Genomic DNA, 22,074 nt, shown 5'->3' with positions numbered 1-22,074 from the left:
GGGCCGCTGTGCCTCCCCCTTCACTGCAGTCTCATTCTGTCTCCTTAGCAGCAGCCCCTGAAATAACTGCTGGGGGAGCTCCTAAATGAATCCTCCTAATTCGCTTCTCAGTTCTCCCTGTTTGATTGAGGCACTCTTTTCCTTGAGTGGTTCGCAGTTCCACTTAAGTGGCTACTGTTTGGGGTCACTATTGAATGTTTTGTTTGACTATCACTTTCATGATGAATGGGAGGTCACTGCCTTTAGCTGTAAGGGGTGAAGCCCTCGTGGTGAGCTTTGAAAGGGAAAAATCTCTTTGTAGTGATATGCTAAATGAAATGACTCTTTGTCACTCTGTCCTTTTATCCTTTCAGTCTGATAACCTCAGGTTCTTGTGATTTATTTGGTTTCCTTCCATTAAGCTCAGTAGTTTCCTGTACCCAGGTGCATGCTATTTCCGTTGGTCATCATGGGGATGCGGAGCATATTTCTGACCTGGAAGTGTGGTTGCTTTGACTCTGCACCACATCAGTATGCCATCCAGCCTCCGCTTCCTCTGCATTATTTCCTTTCAGAGGGCTCAGTTTGTTACCATTTAATCTAAGGATGATTCATCTGGGACCAAGACCCGGTAATGCTGTAATAACAATACCTTGCTTTATATAATAATACTCAAAGTACTTAGGATCTTAGCCTTTCTCTGTTTATGAAGCTCTTTCAGCTTAATCCTCACAGTAACCCTGTGGGTCAAGCCAGCAATTTCGTCTGTGTCTAAGCTGGTAAAACTGTATCTCAAAGACACTGAATAACTTGTTCAGGGACGCACTGCTTCTGAGTTATTCTGCTTAAAAGTTTTTACAGAAAATGAAGAATGCTTTTGAAGATATTCTGCTTGAACACAAAGGAATTTCCAAACTGTGTCCCATTTATTAAAATCTAACTCTTTTTAGTCTGGTCCTTCGGTAAGACCAAAGTCAAGAGCTCATTAACCAGAGTTTAAATTGTCATGTCCAAGTCAAGAAAATAAATATTGAGGTCAGTTTCTGTTCTGCTGCTGGTGTGATAAGTTTAGGGAAGGCTGGTTTTTAAATTAATGGAACTTCAACTGGAAGTAATTAAGGCATTATCATTATTCTCTTATCCTTTCTTCCTTTTAGAGAGATGGAAACCTTGATGACTAGCTCCACCCTGCCGCCCCTTTTTGCAGATGAAGATGGCTCCAAGGAGAGTAATGATCTGGCTACAACTGGGTAAGCAGCTGCTTTGGGACCCTGGACCTCTCTGCCTAGGCTTCAAACCAGAGCTTCTGACAATGTTGTGAGGTCCTGAAGAAACCATTTTATATCATAAAAATAGAAGATATGTTTGTTATGCTTTGCAAAGAGAGTGAGAGCCACTGTAAGCTGCTCTGTTATCTGCGTTCAGCCATCACTTGCAGTGCTCTGGTTCCTGTGAACTGGAACAGCAGTATGTGGACCTAGGAAACATCATCGGTTCCTTCCAGTTAAGAGAATTACATAGTCACCATTAAGTAAATACCTGCCACGGGGCTCACTCTGAAAATCAAGTTCATTTTCTGTTTGAATTGACACAGATGTTGGAATGATTTTCCCCCCAAAGGTCAGATTGTTTTTTTAGATCAGATTTTGTAATATGGCTCTTTTATTCAAGATGCCTGCGAGCTCTGACTGACTTCTGTTCCCTTTTCTTGCCCCCCATCTCCTTTCTTTGGTATTTTTGGACAAATATGTAAAAGAATCTTAAAAAAGGCTAATAGTCCCTCCCTTGAAAATCTCTGTTCCACTTGAATTTTTATCTTTTCTATTTAGAAGTTATTGGCCATGGAAGAAATATAGACTGATAGATTGGGGTGCTAGTTAATCTCTACAACAAATTATTTTAGTACTCTGTAGAGCTCTTTAAAAATAGACTACACTTTGTAATTCTGTTTCCTTCCCTCACATTTACTTCTTTCCTCATTAATATCTGCCTTCTGACCTTACTATTCAGATAAAACTGCTCTTTTAGACTTTTCTAAACGTTGCTAAATCCAATTTATTAAAGAAAAATTTTCTGAGTGTCTCCTATGTGCCAGACACTGTTCTAGGCACTGGATACTAAGCAATGACCAAAGCAGATAAAAATACCAGCCCTGTAGAGCTTAAATACTACTAGGGACATCAGGCAATAAACAGGATAAATAAGTAAAATATATACTGTGTTCTTAAGAACTATGGATTAGGGCACCTGGGTGGCTCAGTGGGTTAAGCCTCTGCCTTCGGCTCAGGTCATGATTCCAGGGTCCTGGGGTCGAGCTCCGCATCGGGCTCTGTGCTCGGCAGGGAGCCTGCTTCCTCCTCTCTCTCTCTCTGCCTGCCTCTCTGACTACTTGTGATCTCTCTCTGTCAAATAAATAAATAAAATCTTTAAAGAAAAAAAAAAAAGAACTATGGATTAAAAATAAAGCAGGGAAGAGGGATAGGAAGGCTTTGGGGTGGTTTTAGATAAGATGGCCCCAGGAAGTCTTTAAAAGTGGATTGAATAAAGAGACCTGAAAGAAGTTAGGTAGCTAGCATGCAGTTCTCTGGGGAAGATTATTTGAGGCAGAGGGAGGAGTAAGTACAAAACTCCCTGAGTTAAGAGTGTTTCTACCTATTAGAAATAGCCAGGAGGCCAGTGTGGCTGGAGCAGAGTACCCCAGAGGAGGGGTAACCAAGGACTCCATCAGCACTTTCTGAGTCAGAAAGTCTGAGGGCCAGAGGTTTTATACTCTAGTAAGTTCCCAGGCGATGTCAGTGCTGCTGGTGTGAGGCCCATACTTTGAGTAGCTGCGGTCCACATCATGTAGGTTCTTATAGGTCAGAGTAAGCACTTTAACTGGCACTCCAAGTGAGGTGGGAAAGCATTGGATGATTTTGAGTAGAATGATATGATCCAGCTTACTTCTTAATGAGATCCCTGTGGCTGTTAAACTGAAAATAGAGTGACAGGAACAGGGGCTGAAGCAAGGAGATGAGTTAAGCTCCTGAAATAATTCAAGTGAGAGATGATGACTTAAAGAGCATCACTAGTGACTTTGACAAGTCTTTTTGGTGGAGTAGTAGGGGCGAAGCGTCAGTGGAGAGAGTTGCAATGATCATGGGAATGGGGCTTGGTGACAAATATAGAATTCTACATATATTTTAAAGATAAACCCAGTAAGATTTGCCTGAAAAACCAGATGAGATGTGAAAGGAGAGAAAAAAGCAGTCAAAGACAACTCCAAGCTCTTGGCCTAAGTGACCAAAGGGATGGAATTGCCGTTAACTTCCATGGAGGAAACTGAGCAGGAGCTCAGTTTTGGAGATTTTAAACATTTATTCATTTATTTATTTTGAGAGAGAGAAAGAGCACGAATCAGGGGAGGGACAGAGGGAAAGACTCTCAAACACACACCCCACTGAGTACCAAGCCCGACACAGGGCTGGAGATCGTGACCTGAGCCAAAATCAAGAGTTAGACACTTAAACAACTGAACCACCCAGGTGCCCCAGTTTTGGAGATTTTAAATTTGAGATGCTTGTTAGATATCCAGGTAGAGATGTCAAATAGACCACTTGATATAGGGCTTTGAGGTTAGGGGAGTCTAGACCAGAAAAAGAAACATGGTAATCATTGGCATATACCTCATATTTAAAACCAGGAGACTGGTTGAGATCACCAAAGAAATGAGCACTATGTGGACAGAAAAGAGAAGAGATCTAATGCCTGAGCATTAGCATTTAGAAGCCACGTAGAAGAGGAAGAGTCAACAAAGAAGACTGAAGGAAGTAGCTAAAAAGGTAGCAGAAAAACTAGAGGAGTGCATGGTCTCAGAAACCAAGTAAAAATATTTCAAGAGGTGGGAAGTGTCAGAAACTTCTGGAAGATCAGGTAAGATGAAGGCTGAGAAATGACACTGAATTTAACACAGATGGCATTGATGACCTTGGCAAGAGTTGTAAGCACAAATCTCCTTTGGGTTAGGTTTAAGAGAGAATGAAAGGGGCGCCTGGGTGGCTCAGTCATTAAGTGTCTGCCTTTGGCTCAGGTCATGATCCCAGAGTCCTGGTATCGAGCCCCACATTGGGCTCTCTGCTCGGCAGGAAGCCTGCTTCTTCCTCTCCCACTCCCCCTGCTTGTGTTCCTTCTCTTGCTGTGTCTCTCTCTGTCAAATAAATAAAATATTTAAAAAAAGAGAGAGAGAATGAAAGAAGAGAACTGGAGTCAATACATGTCAACAGTTCTTTTCAGGGAATAGATCTTCCTCAGTTACCATGGGGTTGCATGCAGAAATGCACTTAATACCACCTAACCTACCAAACACGATAGCTCTGCCCAGCCTACCTTAACCATGCTCCGAAGTAGCCACAGTTGGGTGAGATCATCTAACGCAAAGCTGATTGTATAATAAAGCATTGACCATCTCATAATTTGTTGACTGTTGTACTGAAAGTGAAGAAAGAGTGGTTGTATGGGTACAGAAGGGTATCGGTTATTTACCCTGGTGATCGCAGGGCTGACGGGGAGCTAAGGCTCCCTGCTGCTGGGTAGCATCGGGAGAGAGTGTCACACCGCATATCGCTAAGCCTAGGAAAAGATTACATTCAAAAGTCCAGGTGTGGTGTCTACTGAATATATTTTACTTTCATAACATCCTAAACTTGAAAAGTCATAAATCAAACCGTCTTAAATTGGGGACTGCCTGTATAAATAATTCTGTAAAGGAAAGGAGAAAAATGAAGTGGGATCAAGAGAGTACTTTTTGTTTCACTTTGTTTTGTTTTGAAATAAGAGTAAAAATGCCACATTTGTAGGCTGATTCGGCTGATCCCAATAGACTGGGAAGAATTGGTAATGCCAGAAAGGGTAGAATCATTAAAAACCTGCCTTTGAGTAGGCGAGACACTGTGGGGTCCACAGCACAAATGGAAGGCCTGTTGGCTTTAACTAAGAGCATGCCAGTTCATTCATAGGAACAAAAGAACCTTTTTTTTTCTTCAATCTTTATCCAACTTGCCATCTCTAAGGCATTTGGTGCGTGTGACCACTCCTCTCTGGTTCCTGTTCATTTCAGTCAGGGTTCATAGGATTGGTATGCTTTTCCAAACCTCATTCTCATATTTTACTGAAATAAGAGTGTACAAGAATTAGTAACTAAAATGTTGATGGCACCATTGAAACGAGAATGACAGTGAGAGAACAAGTTGCCAGAGACATCACAAATGATTGAAATATCTGGAAAACATAGCTACCAAAGTCAAACTGGGTGTCTGATGGCACCTCTTTTCAGAGAACATGATTGGCATTGAGTTCATAGATTCTCTTAGCCTTTTTTAAAAATTTTTATTTTTTGAGATTTTATTCATTTATTTGACAGAGAGAGAGAGAGAGAGACCACAAATAGGCAGAGTAGCAGGCAGAGAGAAGGAGAAGCAGGCACCCTACTGAGCAGAGATCCCAATGTGGGGCTCGATCCCAGGACCCTGGGACCATGACCTGAGCTGAAGGCAGGGGCTTAACCCTCTGAGCCACCCAGGCGCCCCTTTTAGCCTTTTTCATAGGACCTCAAAGACCTCAAAAATGTTGGAAACTCCTGCTTAAAATAATCTATTGTATTTTCTAGAAAGGGTCAGAAAAGTGTAATTTCTTTCACTTCAGGCCAGTCTGTAGCTGCTTTCATTCATCTCTCAGCCCACTATAATCTGGTTTTTATTCCCATAATTCCACTAAAACTATAGTCCCTAAAATTGCCAGCAACCTTCAGGTCTTCAAATTTAGCAGATACTTTTTAGCCTATCTTCTTTGACGTCTGATTTAGTCAAACACTGAAACTATTTTTTGAATGCTCTGTAACAGTGCTGGAGACATTGTTTACAGTTACACAAATGAAGTGGGGGAATTAAAGCTGGCTTCCGCTTCTGCTGGCAGGGAAATTTGTCTTGAACCTTGGTAAATAGGAATTTTTGATGCCGTTGATAACTGAACCATTGCATATCTGCCTGTTATTCTTAAGGTTAACCCACCCAGAGGTTCCATACAGTAGCGGAGCCGCATCATCCACCAACAATCCAGAATTTGTGGAGGATCTCTCCCAGGGTCAGCTGCTTCAGAATGAGGCTTCAAATACAACAGAAGGCACTGAACAGAGGCATGAAGATGAGGTAAGCTGTGGCATCGCTTCCTGTTACCAGTCTCTGAAGTTTCCAAGGGAGCAGTCAGCTAGGGAATTGATCCGAGGGTTCATCCTCTGGCCTTCTTACGTACTACAGAATTTTCTTCATAGAACCGTGCTGATGGTTTCATATAGAACCGTATTCATGGTTTTAATGACATGGAGACAAATAGACTCTTATTTACACCTACATCATATTACATGCTCAACAAATGCTTGTTGAATGAATGAATGATTTAAGTAAGTGACACATGAGAAGTCCCCATGCCCTTGTTCAAGGCCACACATTGCACACCAAACCCTGCAGTGTGGAGTTATATGTACTGAAAAGGATTCACACCACTTACCAGGCCGTTCTCCTTCCCCTAGAGGGCATCTGTCCAAACTCATGAGGTTGAAAAGTGGGGGAGGGGAGCATCAGTCATGACCTTTTTGGGCTTTCCGCCTTTCTCACAAATGATTGATTACATCGTCCATGTTTTAAAGCATCTTTTTTTAGCCATAAAAGAGTAGCACCCCATTAATTTTGTCTTTTTTCTTATTCTAAATGAGCTTTTTTTCATGTTGGCATCCTTAAAGATTATAATGAATGCTTGAAGCTTCTTAAATGTCTTAAAAATCCTTGGAGCGCCAGGGTGGCTCAGTCGGTTAAGCGGCTGCTTTCAGCTCCTGGGATCGAGCCCCACATAGGGCTTCCTTCTCAGTGGAGAGCGTGCTTCTCCCTCTCCTTCTGCCTGCCGCTCTGCCTACCTGTGCTCTCTCTCTCTATCTCTCTGTCAAATAAATAAAATCTTTAAAAAAAGAAGTGTTAAAATCCTTAGTAGATTTAATGTTACTAAGTTTATAAGGCAAAAACAGGGAAAAAAGTTGATACCAGGGGCACTTGGGTGGCTCAGTGGGTTAAGCCTCTGCCTTCGGCTCAGGTCATGATCCTTAGAGTCCTGTGATCGAGCCCCACATCAGGCACTCTGCTCAGTGGGGAGCCTGCTTCCCCATCTCTCTCTGCCTGCCTCTCTGCCTACTTGTGATCTCTTTCTGTCAAATAAATAAATAAAATCGTTAAAAAAAAAAAAAAGCTGATACCAGATACACCACTTGCCCAATGGTGAATTATTGCACCGTTTTATATATATTTTGAGGAATACGGTCCTGTAATTAATATTTAGATGTTTTTGTCCCAATTTGCTTATCTTTCTCTCATCTGAAATAAGAATTCTTGGATCCATAAAACTATTAACTGATAGGCTGTTGTATTTATAAAATTATGAAGCAGAAATGTGATGTAGCTTGCATCTCATTAAAAGGCCTGTGGTAAAACATCAGTGGGACCTCAGACCTTTCTTTAAACCGTTTGAGGTAACTTCATCTTTTGGTTTAATTAATAACATATAAAGACCTCTGACCTTATGAAATAAACATCTCGAGGAGCAAGTCATCAAAGCAAAAGAACTAAGTGTTCATGTTGGATATATTGATGAAATTTTTCTAAGACTTAGCTATTAATTTAAAAATCTATATGTTATCTGCTATGGGATATGAACTGGTCTTTGAATGAAATCAGTGAAAAACATCCTTCACGAATGATTTTTAATCCCTGTACTACAACATGTCTCTTTGTCTGCCCAGTGCTTGTGACATCTTGTTCTGATCTACTGTGATGGCATCTGTTTCTCTGGCACAGTGCTATGTATGTGCTACATTTCTCATTTAGAATAGTCTCCTGACAAGAGTCTGGACTTGTTAAGTGCATATGAAGGCCGAAGCTTATGTGATCATGGTACCCCTTATTCTCATCAGTTAGGATTAGCCCTTAATGTAACAGTTCGTAGTGTGGTACATAAAAGGGTGTGCAAGTGAACTATCTGGAATTCCTTCTTGAAGACTGCATGGCAGTCATTTGTGCCTATGACAAATCTGGAGAGCTTTGAATATCCAGTCCCTTAATAGTAGGAAAATGCAACTCGTGTCCTGTTTTGTTTGTTTGTTTTACTGTTGTATTACTTGGGCAGTTTTGTAATTTGATTTTTGGTTTTTTATTGTGTCTTTTAGCAAAGAAGTAAACGAGGAGGTTGGTCCAAAGGAAGAAAGAGGAAGAAACCTCTTCGAGACAGCAATGCACCCAAATCCCCCCTTACAGGCTATGTTCGGTTCATGAACGAGCGTCGAGAACAGCTTCGTGCAAAGAGACCAGAAGTCCCATTTCCAGAAATCACAAGGATGTTAGGCAATGAATGGAGTAAACTGCCTCCTGAGGAAAAACAGGCAATTATTCCTATTCTTGGTCCTTGGCTGGGTTTTGATTTTACCTCGAAGACAGCTTCTTTCAGAAAAGCAAAGTGGTTGGATGGTTTTTCTTCAGTTTTGTCACAGAGTCTAGGAGAACAGAATAGCACGATTCACCATAGCTCACTTCTCTAGCACAGTGGTTTTTACATGGTGTCAGGGTCTGCTGCAGGGGTACAAGCTGGAGGGACTCTAGGAGCTCCACCCCCCAACCCCCCACTAACCAAAAGCAGCTCCACTTTTATATGATTTATGTGCTGAGAATTCATATAAGAATTGTGTAAAAAATGATTCAATATTACAGAATTAAGAGATCTAGCAATATAATTTGTCCCACTGAATTAAATGTAAAGTCGGGACACCTGGGTTGCTCAATGGTTAAGTGTTTGCCTTTGGCTCAGATCATGATCCCAGGGTCCTGGGATTGAGCCCTACATCTGGCTCCCTGCTAGGCTCCCTGGCTCCCTGCTTGTGTTCCTTCTCTTGCTATTCCTTTCTCTGTCAAATAAATAAATAAAATCTTTAAAAAAAAAAAAAAAAGCCATGAGTTAAATGAGAAAGAAGGTCATTTGATAAAATTCTGCTGTTCACATAAGATTCTTGTTTAAATTCTTTTAACTAGAGTCCTGGCAGATCTAGCCTACTATGAGAAATAAACCAAGAACTATTTCAATTCTTTCGTTTCTAAGACAGAAACTAACACTATTGCCAGACTGAAACAAATCCATTTGTTAGAGGGTTCAGAGGAATTAAGGACAAGATAGCCACAAATTGGCTGAAATGCCACAAAAGTGGAGCGATTGTAATGATTGTGGGGGTGGCTTGGGGTTAAAAGTTCCCAGCATTTGCAGTATCTACCAGATAGCTATATTTCTTTTATGTCTCATACTCTTTAAAAAGGATCCCAAACAGACTAAAACCAAACTGAAAAATACTCTTGGGAATTAACTGAAATCAGAACATTTCAAGGAGATTATATTAAGTTGCAACTTGAAGCTCTTTGTGGTAGCAAGGAAGTAGAAAGCAATGCATATCATCCCTTGTTTCAGCTGTAATGCATAAAGGGATCCTGAGCTGTACATAGCTGATTACTCTTTTCTTTTTAATTTCTTAATTTCAAAATTAGTACATGTTCATTATTTCAAATTTTTTTAGATGTTACAGAAGTACATAAAGAAAAAAGCAAAAGTAACAGTAGTCCTTTCCAGAGATAATCACCATTAGGTATGTAGGGCAAGGGTTTTTTGTTTTTAACTTTTTATCTTGAAAAAAATTCAATATGCAGAGTTACAGACACGGAATATGGTACAAAGAACACCCAAATATCCTTTTACCCACATTCACCTGTAGTTAACACACTATACCCCATTTCTTCATTTATATGTGCACTAACACCCTCCTGGGCAAGCTTCATGTGTACATGTGCTCATGCTCACACGTGTGCACTCTCTTTCACTCACTGACACGTGCCTATATGCTCTTGCTCTTTTCCAATGACACACACATGCTTACACCTGCATGCTCTTGCACTCACACACACACACACACACACACACACACTTTTTGAAATCACATGAGGGTAAATTACATACTTCATGGCCGTGTATCCGTAAATATTTTAATGTGTGTTTCCCAAAAATAGGCATATTCTCTTACACAACTATAGTTTCGTTATCAACTTTACGATTTTATTTTAACACAATAGTAATTAGGAGTCAGATCTCTGGATTCCTTTAATCTGGAATGTTCTATAGCCTTTCTTTGTCTTTTATGACACTGATAGGTTTTTTTGTTTTTTGTTTTTTGACACTGATATTTTTTAAGAATGCAATCCCTCCCTCTTCCTCCACCTCGTTTTTGTATACTTCTAACCGAACATTCCTCATTTTTTACTTGTCTAATGTTTCCTTATGATTCAATTGAGATTATGCATTCTTAGAATACTGCATAGGAGGTGATGTGTCCTTCTCCAGGGATCCCATGTTCAAGCACAGTGTCCTTTTATTCCTCATTGGTAATGTTGATTTTGCTCACTTGATAAAGTTTCTTATTCGCCCTTATAATTAATAAGCCATCTGTGGAGAGACATTTTAAGAACGTGCAAATAGTCTGTTCCATATCAGATTTCCCCCTAGATTTAGCATCCATTAATGACTTTTGCTGGATGTAATCTTTACCATGAGGGTTGCAGAATAGTAATTTTCCAACTCCAGCACTCCCTCTGTATTTACCAGTTGGTGCTTGGCATTCTAATCTAAGCAGGCGTCCTTTTCGTCCCCGCCCTGCCCACATGTATGTATTTGTTACTTATTTATTGTTGGTATGAGTATATTTCTTTTTTCCCTATTGGCTTATAATTTTATTACTCTACTTCAGTGTTAGAGTACTTAAGTTTTCCCAGATTTGGTCATTTGGGTGTCCCCTCCATCTGGCTTTTGTGTAAGACAAGGTTTTTTAACATATCTGTCTCTAGTTTGTGTCCATTTACAGGCACTGTTTTTATATTTTATTTCTTAAACCTAATTGATGAATGAAAAGGACAAGGCACTAAACAAAATTATCCTAGTAGATCAATGACTTTGTTTAAATAATTAATAACACAAAGTGTGTAGATATAGGCTCCCTCATAATAGTCCATTTTAGGTCCATAGGATGAGGTCATTCCTTTTTATGTTCTTTGTGTCCCCTGATTTTAGTACTCCACTCTTCTGGCTCTTAAAAGGCCAATTGATGTATGAGATCATTCTCCGAATGGGTTGGGGATAGAGAAACAAAGTAATATTCCATCCTTTCTCCTGGGAAGACTAAGTGTGCCTGTATGGCCTTCAGTCCTCTTGAGGACTCTAGTGGCCATGTGTAGATTAGAGGAATAACTGTAATATCTTCTTGTGAATATTTTATGAGAATGATTTCAATAGAACTTGTCTTCATTAAGTTAGAAAAGGCAATAAATAGTCTATAGAATCACAATCACCTATTTCTTTTATAATTGAGAGATTGTATTTTATTCTACCCATATGATTTCTTTATTCTCCTTAAACCTTATCCCTTACATACTTTCTTTCCATGTTCCAGTTGTCCTCTGTTGTCTTCAAGGAGTTCACTGATAGTTTACCCAGATAAGATCTATTTCTTGAAAATAATTGCGCATTTCTTTTCCTAGCGCTACCTTGATGAAGCAGACAGAGATAAGGAGCGTTACATGAAGGAACTGGAGCAGTATCAGAAGACTGAGGCCTACAAGGTCTTCAGTAGGAAAACCCAGGACCGTCAGAAAGGCAAATCTCATAGGCAAGGTACCAGAACCAGAAGGAAATGTTTTTGTAGTTTGTTGTGCCGGATAGAGTGTCCTAAAGCCTGCTGTTAGAGTGATAAATGTAAAAGACAGGTTTCCATCATTTCTCTATTCTACATTCACTTACAAACAGCACCTTGGAATTTTATTAAAATCACATTGCTCTCATTTAAAATTTTCAGTTGGATTTCCATAGCCAGTATCAAACAATTTGACTGGTGTTCCACGACCCTTTTTGGTTGCTTGAGCATTTTTTCTAATTCCTGGTTTAGGCGTTTCTCTGCCTTTAAACACATCTATCTACTAAACTCCATACCTGCTGTTCTTCAACACCTCTAAGCCTTCATGCACCGTTTCTCCCAGCCCTCAGTGACCATCCTTCTCATTCATCCATTCATGTTTTTCTGTCCTTGAACAGTACTTAGTGAGCACTCCTGGGATGCATCAGGCTTTCACCTAGGCATTAAAGATGCTACAGTGAACAAGATAAACAAGACCCCAGTCTTCACTGATCTTTTGTCCTCTGTTAAATTTGCTCATCACACCCTTCAAGTATTGCTTTAAGCTCCCTGTCTTCAGGAGACATTGCCAAAGAAGCCCCAGCCACAGCTAGTCTGTTGCACATACAGCCTTTGGCGTGCATCTCCTGTCCACTCTCCCACTCTGTTCTCTTCAGAGGTAGGAACTGTGTCTGCTGTTCTCTTGTGTCTGACTGTAACTAACTGTGGTGTGACACAGTTCATTTCCTTGGGTTTTGTTATTGCTTTGTTTTGTTCTTGATATTAACAATGTTCTCTTATTCTTTCATATTTTTAGATGCGGCCCGGCAGGCAACTCATGATCATGAGGTAATTCCCTTTCTATCTACCTATCATGTATCTATTTAGAATAATATTACTGTTTCTCATGCTATTGGACTTTTTTTTTTTTTAATGAATAACAGAATATTTCCTATCCCATAATTTGGATGGGGTGAGTTGCTTTTGCTCAAAGATTCTTAATGTATGGCGGACACTTACCATGAGTCTGTCCTTGAACTACTGCCCCTAACTCTAGTCCTTTCTTGTGGTCCAAGAATTTTATTGCCTTGACACGCTAAAGATGGCTGGAATTTGGAGCGAGGTATAGAAATAAGGACCAGCTGAAAGCCATAACTTGGTCATAGTTCATCATCCTCAGATATCTCACTCTGACTCTCAGAAACTTGTGGTTTAGGGAATCCAACATTCAGTTAAAATGAACTATTCAACTGCAGTGTCAGCAGAGCACAAGTGACAGTATCTTGGTTCCTAGTTCACTGGCATTTACTTATTTACTGGCCTTTTCCCCTCCATTTGGTTTAGCCTATCACCCATAGGATTTAGGCCTGTGTGTCTTGACTATGCGGCAAAGAGAGCTTTAAATATATATGTAGCCCAAGGTCCACATGTGGTTGTAAGAAAATAAACTTTTTTGGTAATTCCACACTTTAAAATGCTTAGTGACTTTTTGTCACTTTCCAAATCCCATTCAGCTCAGGGGTCTGAGTCTTCTGTAATTAAGTCCCAACTTCCTTTCCAAACACCTTAACTTTCACATTTCCCATGTATATCTGTGTACTTAAAAATCTTTACTGCTTGGGTGCCTGGGTGGCTCAGATGGTTAGCCGTCTGCCTTCTTCTCAGATCATCATCTCCAGGTCCTGGGATTGAGCCCCATGTCCAGCTTCTAGCTCAGCAGGGAGTCTGCTTCCTGCTTCTCTCCCTCTGCCTCTCCCTCTGCTTGTGCTTTCTCTCTCTCTCTCTCTCAAACGAATGAATAAAATCTTTTTAAAAAGAAAATAAAAACCTTTCCCGCTCATTCTCTTCCACGTGCCCCATCCACTTCTGCCTCATGCCTGCATTCCTATTCTTTCACAAAAATACTTTTCTCTCTCACTCATTTTTTCCACTACCTCTCCCCCATCATTCCATTCTGCCTCACTGACTTCTAGCCATCCATCAAGCCCTGTTTCAAGTTCCATTTCCTCCTTCAAGCTTTTCCTATGTCCTCCAAATTCCTTTAACCCTCACAGCTCTCTGTATTTTCCGTACATACTTAGGTGATATAGCTAAGGGGTTGAGGTTATTCAAGTCCTTCTATTATTCACAGTCTTGGATTGTAATCTTTTGGAAAGAAGCATGATCTAGTTTCCATCTTGTACAGCCCCATACCACCTAGCATGACGCACTTGCATTAGGAAGTGTCGCATAAATTTTTTTTTTTGCACAAAGCCCATTTGTTGAAATACCAGTGGAAATTTAGAGAAAAGAATTTTCTTATGTACTCTTGTGAGCATTTAGTTTTAAGAAATAATTTCTTCAAAATAACAACTAATTTATCTTTGACCTCTCGTTCTCATACATATTTAAGCATTGGTGACCTTGAAAACAGAGAGAAAACATTTAGATTCACAAGTTAAGTAGATTTATTACAATCTGTGAATTAGAAAATAAGAAGCACAATAAAAGCATTTTATTCTTCAAATAAATCCTATGTAAATGTAGATATATGACGTCTCTGCACTCTAACTAGGGTGAAATATTAACGATTTTTTTTTTACTTAAGAAACTGTATATATACTTTATATATTAAATCCTAATCGAATAGTGTTGCAAGCTTTCCATATTGCCAGATACTTGTATAATTACTTATTTCTCCTTTTATTTGTCTGTGCCCACCTACCAATACCATAAGATTTCCGTACTTCTTTTTTCCCTTATTATGTATCCTTTATAACTTCTCTGTCCTTAATGGTTACAAAAGAGAACTTGGACAAGAATCTAAAACATTAGATCTCACACTTTCTAGTCAACAACTAACTCCTTTCATCACTATGAATTTTGTTGACCTAATTGTATGTGGCATTGTGTCTTCAGTAAGGCCAATAGTTTTAGTCAGGAAAGATTTGGTAGATTTACTCAGTTACAGAAGTTGCTGCTGATGATTTGAGAAATGAAGCTTTTTATTAAATGAGGCTTTTTATTTATTAAATGAAGCTGCTTATTTTTATTTACATGATTTCACCTGGTAGGAATTTCTGTGATTTATGAAAAGGAATCAGTCTCTATGTGATTTCCCTGTCTTAGGATCAGACACATGTTAAAGGAAAACAAGGAGAGAGTAGATGAAGAGCCACAGTAGTTCCTCAAATGTGTATACTGTAGGCTCTGTAAACCTGTCGGTTGCTCTCCCCACACCAGGTTAAAGCTCTCTTAACAAGGTTACTGACCCAATTAATGTCCCTCACTTGATCAGTTTTCATTTTTCGTTGATTACTATCTTTCCTAAACTAGGCAATTTCAAAGCAATTGCAGTAAGAAAAGAACTGGTTTGAGTTTTTAAACATAGTTACACGGTGATTTCCTTACGTACACTTTCTTAGCATAATGGTTCAGAAAAGTAAGAAAGCACCACACGGGAAAAGCACCCACGGGGAAGCCCATGGAAAGGAGAAACTGAATCAGGCCTTAAAGATGCCCCAGGTTTTGTGGGAGACACCTGGAGGTGAGTAAGTTAATAAAAGAGCTAGATTCTCACAAAATACCCTAAAACATCATAGATTCTAAGTACATGCTTATTTCCCTTTATTTATCCTATTAGGAGTAAAATGACAAGTGTAGTAGAATAGTGTTCCAGCTCACTTCAGAAATGCTAAGAACTTCAGAAATTCTCTGAACTGACTCCCCCCCACCCCCCCCCACCCCCCATTTTATGGGTGAGAAGAGTGATCTGCCTAAGAGCGGGAAGAATTTCCGCAGAATCGCTTAATGAATTAGAGGCACAGGCATGAGACAAGTGCAGGCCTCGGTATCCTAGTCTAGCACTCTTGGCCACACGTGCCACACTATGGGGAACACACTGGTGTTGCAAGTGAAAATGGGCCTGGTTGCTGGGGATGTCACCAGATTGGTTGCCAGGTAAAACAAATTACATCCTTTGTATACAGAAAAGAAACCTGTCACATTCCTAACGGGAACTTGGATTCCGAAGACACTGTTACAACAGCAGGTGCTGGCAAGTGCGTGCCAGAGCTGCAGAAACGCTGACCTGAGAGCCACTGGAGTGTCGCGCGTAGCAGTGGGGCGCTCCGCCCAGTACACAGGATTGAGAGTGTTCCCTAAAGTAAAGGGCGCTTGAGAGAAGCGCGTCACATTCTATGAAATTCTGGCCCTGAACCTAGATCACAGCAAAATAGGTTCAGTTCAGAAGAGCCTCTGTTCTCTTACCCTCCACTCCATGTATAGAATGAAAAACCAAAGTGAAGAGCGTTTTTGCTGCTCTCAGATCAAAAGGCAGCCCTCCAGACACAGGAGTCAACCAGCGTTACTCTCAAGAAACATCCCGCGTGAGGACCAAGATAGAAACAATAATTCTGTTTCTCCTTTAATTTATGAGAAATGACAAAATGACACTCAGCCTGAACAAATTAGACCCTTTCGATGAAGAGGTAATGAAATCCTTATGATTTTAATCCCTTGAGCGATCCTTGGAATAGCTTAAGTGTATCCGAGCCCCCAGGAGGATCCTCTCCATTCCGAGTAATGTACTCAGTAATGGGAGAGTGCTGATGGTTTTTATTACCACTCTTCCGTTAAGTAGAATTTCTGTTGCCTTTCAGAGACTGAACCGTTGCGTTTAATTGCTTTCTTGTTTCTTATTTTGCACTCTAAGAATTTGTACCAAGGGGCAGTGTGTTAATACACCTACGAGGTGCTGTGCTCTCGCTTATGCAGTTAGCTCGGTTTGGGCCACTCTGGTGAAGAGGAGAAAAGAATTACCAGTCCGATGAGAGTCAGGGGACTTGGAGAGGGCTCTTGGTACCACGGTAATGGGAGCCAAGCATCCCTCCCTACCCTTCTCAGTGGCGGATAGTCAGACCTGTGGCTAGGGGACTGATCTCATATGAGCCTGTGCGGTTAAGTAGGAGACTGAAAAAGGTAGGATGATAAAGTCTAAGACTAGACGAGGTCATTTGTGGACTTCTGTCACACTTTGTTTGTGTTGAAATTGTATGTCATAAGTGTTTTGTTTTCCTGTAGCAACCCAGCAACAGGGTTAAAGTGTTCGTAAGCCTGCAGAGTCGAGAGAAAGCCACCGTGAAATATGTCTAGGATCCCTTCTGGCACCAGCTTCCCTTGCCCATACTTTGGTTCTGTTTCAAACCACTAGGAACTAGCCCCAGATAGAGCTTTACATGTTGAAATGAGGGCTTTCACTGATAATTTTATTGTTTATTTTTAAATTGTTTAAATTGTTTTTAAGTTGAAGTTTTGCTTGCCTTGTTTACAGATAAAAATTAAGTGCTCTGAAAGACTTAACATCCTAGATGCCTCTCTTGATCAACTGCCATTGGCAGGCTGTTCACACAGCCCAGCCCACTGACAAGGCAGACGCCAGTATGAAAACAGGAGCTTGGCCATCAGAATCCCCTTACAGACTGTTAACTGCTTAGCTTTCTGCTGGGTACCAGATCATATTTGTGTTCAAAGTTAAGAGACTAGTGGTGGCAAGAGTAGGGAAGATATTCTATCTCTGGCTTTAAACGTATTTGTTTAGCAGTGCCTTTAGATTTTTTTTTTTTTTAACTGTTCTTTATGTTAGAAGGGTTTTGGAATCTTCAAATTTCACTAATGATTTCTTCAGTGCTCATTGCTTGCTGTTGTCTTTACCACCTTATATTATGCAAGATTTTAAACACTGTGCCTGTACGCTTAGGATTTATATTTCTAATGCTTTCAGATTCAGATTCACTATAGAAATGGCAGCCAAAGCATCTTGAAAGTGACTTTATCCTTAAGGGTCATCATGGGATATCTTTTACAGTAATTTTGTGAGGCCTTATTTTTTTAATTTTATTTTTAAATTCCCCAAATTGGTGAATTAATTTTAGCCTTTGTTATTTTCACATAACCCCTCTCTGTTCTCATTTTTAGAGCCTACTTATTTCTAACTTCTTGATTTTGTTTTGTTTTGTTTTTCCCTGTGTTTGAAGAAAATCTAAAATGTCCCCAATTGTAGGCTGCCCCTCAAGTAAGTGAAGCAGTAGTACCAATAGAATGCCATTGTTAGTGTTCATGGTTGGCAGAGCTCTTACTGTCCATTCTGCAAACTTAGAACGGACAGCCCTATCTCAAAGCATTTTACAGGCATAACCAACAGAAGCAACTGAAAAAAAAACACCTAGAAATTCCCTTTTTCTGTTCCTGCCTCAACCACTTGCACAGCCGTATACTGTTGACTGTTCAAAGCACATAGTTGAGAAATGGCTTCCATATTCTCCATTAGGGAAATTTATGTAGAGTTTTTTTTTTTTTTAAGATTTTTATCTATCTATAAAAGAGAAAAAGAAAACGAGCACAGGGATATAAGCAGAGGGAGAGGGACAAGCAGACTCTGCACTGAGTGCCAAGCCCAACTCAGGGTTTGATCTCAGGACCCAGAGATCATGACCTGAGCTGAATCAAGAGCTGGATGTTCAACTGCCTGAGCCATCCAGGAGCCCCTATGTAAGTTTGTTTTAAGATTTCTCATTGCACAACAATTGTGCACCTAAGAGAACTGAATACTTAACGTACTTGAGCTCTTTAAAGGTTGATTCCAGTTAAAAGGTGAATACATTTCCCGCACACCTCCACCTGAACTGAATCCTGCTCACCCTACTGTTTCTGTAAGGAACACATGGCCTTCAGGCTTTACCTATTCAGTTTAGCTTCTGTTTAAGAATTAGCTATTTTGGGGGCACCTGGATGGCTCAGTCATTAAGTGTCTGCCTTCGGCTCAGATCATGATCCCAGGGTCCTGGGATTGAGCTCCCCTCCTCCACGGGGAGCCTGCTTCTCCCTCTCCCTTTGCTGCTTCCCCTGTTTGTGCGTGCTCTCTCTGTCAAATAAGTAAATAAAATCTAAAAAAAAAAAAAAAAGTTACCTGTTTATAGGGTGCCTGTGTAGCTCAGTTGATGGAGCATGAGACTCTTGACCTTAGGGTCATGAGTTTGAGCCCACATTGGGCTTAGAGATTTCTTTAAAAAAAAAAAAAAAAGGAATTCACAGTTTTGTGAAAACACTAATTTGGAAAGATATATCCACCCCTATGTGTATTGCAGCATTATTTACAATAGCCAAGATATGGAAGCAACCCAACTATTCATCAACAGATGAATGGATAAAGAAGATCCACACAGGGGCGCCTGGGTGCTTCAGTCATTAAGCATCTGCCTTCAGCTCAGGTCATGATCCCAGGGTCCTGGGATTGAGCCCCACATCAGGCTCTCTGCTCAGCAGGAAGCCTGCTTCTTCCTCTCCCACTCCCCCTGCTTGTGTTGCCTATGTCACTGTGTCTCTATCAAATAATAAATAAAATCTTTAAAAAAAAATTTAAAAAGAAGATATACACACATATATATACACATGCATTCGGTGGAATATTACTTAGCCATAAAAAATAATGGAATTTTGCTTTATGTGACAACCCATATGGACCTAGAGAGTATTATGCTAAATAAAAATAAGTCAGAGAAAGACAAATACCATATGATTTCACTTATACATGGAATCTTTAAAAAAAGAAAAGACAAGACTAGACAAAAAAGCAGAAACAGACCCCATAGATACAGAGAATAAACTGGTGGTTGCAAGAGGGATGGGGGCAGAAGGATAGGCCAAGTGGGTGAAGGGCAGTGAGAGGTACAATCTTCCAGTTATGGGATGAATAAGTCACAGGGATAAAAGGTACAGCCTAGGGAATATAGTCAGTGCTATTGTAATGGCATTGCGTGATGATGGATGGTAGCTACTCTTTGGTGGGCAAAGCAGAGTGTACAGACTTGTGGAAATACTACATTGTACACCTGATACTAATGTAACATTGTGTGTCAACTCTACGTCATTAAAATAGAAAAGAGGGCAAAAGAATTAACTGGGTGCCTGGGTGGCTCAGTCAGCTAAGCAGCTCAAGTCATGACCTCAGGGTCCTGGGATCCAGCCCTGCATCGGGCTCTCTGCTCACTGGGGCATCTGCTTCTCCCTCTCGCTCTGTGCATGCTCTCCCACTTTCTCTTAAATAAATAAAGAAAATAAAGAAAAATAATAAAGAAAAATTTCTTTAAAAAATAATACAAAGAAATAAAAATCTTTAAAAAGAAAAAAAGCAGAATTAACTGTTTTGTTACTCTTGATTTACAGAAAGAAACAGAGGTAAAGGAACGGTCTGTTTTTGACATTCCTATATTTACAGAGGAATTCCTGAACCACAGCAAAGGTAATTACCAAAGTATCATTTTGTGTTCCTCAGGTTTGTGACAGGGGGTTTCATTCTCAGGAGGGATTCGTTCCTCAGGAGCAGCGGTAGTGATATTCTTGACCCTAGGACTGTTCTGGAGGGAGAATACTGTTTCTGTTTCACTCTGTAGTAAGGGTAGCTACTCAAAAACCAGTGAGGGAAAGCCAGGCCAGCTTTGTCAAAGCTACTTTAGTCTCTGGATCAAAGGAAATAAATGTGCATCACTAATTCAGTTGCTTTCAGACTCTTAGCCTGAAACCCTTTGTATAAACAAAAGCTTACATGGGCATCCAGAATATAAAATAAGGAAGAGCAAAGCTGACCCCATTGCAGTAAAGATGGAGACCCACAGCTGTGCTTCCAGTCTCCCAGGAACCCCCTGTGAAAGTCCCTCAGCTTCTTCTTTTTTTTTTTAATCTCATTACCATTTAATCAAGTTTGCATTTGATTATAACAAATACTTTTTTTGGTTGTTGCTCAGGTTATTTCTCTGTTTTGTGATCTATTATAATAATCATTTGATGAAAGTACAGGAAGTTGGCAAGGGCCAGAAGTCATGTGTATTGTTTTTATGGAAGAATATTTGCCAAATGATTAAGAGCCCTTCTCAGAAATATTCAAAATAGTTCTCAATATGCTAGCTATACCACTGCAAAAGATTTAAAGATAAAATATATTCCTCAGGCTTCTTGCACAGTTTTTTAAACAAAACAAAATAAACAGAAATACGGAGAATTGCAACTGTACCTTGCAATCTTAAGTAGGAATATGACCAGCTTTAAGAATTAAAATAGCTCTGGGGAACCAGGCATTTTATTGCTGAAATTGCTATCTGGAAGGCTCTAATGAGACTAGGGAGTTGAGGTGGGGTAGCTAATTAGAGACAGCTGAGCAGAACTTCCTTGTAAGAGTCTTCGGGAATCCTCAGAGACTCCAAGTGCTCCATGTGCCCTGTGTGGGGCGTGTGTCCTCAGCTCGGGAGGCAGAGCTCCGCCAGCTCCGGAAATCCAACATGGAGTTTGAGGAGAGGAATGCAGCCCTGCAGAAGCACGTGGAGAGCATGCGCACCGCAGTGGAGAAGCTGGAGGTGGATGTGATCCAGGAGCGGAGCCGCAACACCGTCCTACAGCAGCACCTGGAGACCCTGCGGCAGGTGTTGACCAGCAGCTTTGCCAGCATGCCCTTGCCTGGTAACGTCACCCTTACCTGGGCACTTCCGTGATAGGGGAGGGAGCAGGTGCTGTCTTGTATTGGTATCAGTGGGGCGAGGTCTCCCCACCCGGAAGAAAATCAATAGAATAAGGGTTTTTGTTCGCTCAGAGGTTGCTGTGGGTCTTGTAACAGTATCTCAGTATTGGCTACAGTCATCCAAAATCTCAGGCTCTCCGGCCATTTAAATTTTTCTCCAATTATATTTTCATGTAATTTACTTTCCTTTCTATTAAGCTTAATTCAATATTCAGAATAATGAAAGCTGAGTAATAAATCCTGAGTAGAGCATTTTTCTTTTACATGTCTGCTCGCTTTGTAGTTTTGTTTTAATGGGACGAAAGAGGAAAACAAACACTGGTATTTTTTTATATCCTCTTTTCCTGTGAAGGATAATCACAGCAGAAAGCTGGGAGGGTCTCTAACTTCTTGTTATATACGGCTACTGGTATATATGGTAGAACAACTATATAGCCTGTCTTTTTATTCAGGCTATGTGGATTAAGTTCATTTCTTTGAGGTCTCAGAGTCTCTCCTCTGAAATGAAAATCTTTTCTGTGGAGCAGACCAAGACCCCACACTTAGTGTGGAGTCGCTTAAGTGTGCTGTGGTTGAACTGAATAGGGAGGATTTTCTTTCTTTCTCTCCTTATCTCACTTCAGGAAGTGGAGAGACCCCTACCGTGGACACCATTGACTCCTATATGAACAGACTGCACAGTATTATTTTAGCTAATCCCCAAGACAATGAAAACTTCATAGCTACAGTTCGAGAAGTTGTGAACAGGCTTGATCGTTAGGGAATGGTGAGTGCTCAC

At 40.4% G+C, this 22,074-nt stretch overlaps 1 protein-coding gene across 2 annotated transcripts in view; it reads left to right on the top strand.

The window, feature by feature from the left end:
- HMG20A (high mobility group 20A) overlaps positions 1-22,074 on the top strand; it is an 88,562-nt gene that overhangs the window by 49,556 nt on the left and 16,932 nt on the right. For both annotated transcript variants that reach the window (XM_032865120.1, XM_032865119.1), the window contains exons 2-9: positions 1,137-1,229; positions 6,014-6,161; positions 8,222-8,434; positions 11,619-11,751; positions 12,567-12,598; positions 19,952-20,027; positions 21,023-21,238; positions 21,920-22,062. In XM_032865120.1, coding sequence (XP_032721011.1) covers positions 1,141-1,229; positions 6,014-6,161; positions 8,222-8,434; positions 11,619-11,751; positions 12,567-12,598; positions 19,952-20,027; positions 21,023-21,238; positions 21,920-22,056 — 1,044 coding nt within the window. In that variant the 5' untranslated portion in view covers positions 1,137-1,140 and the 3' untranslated portion in view covers positions 22,057-22,062. The remainder of the gene's footprint in view (positions 1-1,136; positions 1,230-6,013; positions 6,162-8,221; positions 8,435-11,618; positions 11,752-12,566; positions 12,599-19,951; positions 20,028-21,022; positions 21,239-21,919; positions 22,063-22,074) is intronic.

This window comes from Lontra canadensis, unplaced genomic scaffold (assembly GCF_010015895.1).
Source record: "Lontra canadensis isolate GAN:19392208 unplaced genomic scaffold, GSC_riverotter_1.0 scaffold28, whole genome shotgun sequence".
NCBI lineage: Eukaryota > Metazoa > Chordata > Mammalia > Carnivora > Mustelidae > Lontra > Lontra canadensis.
Note: the sequence above shows the minus strand (reverse complement) of the source record. Positions and strands in the feature narration are given on the sequence as shown.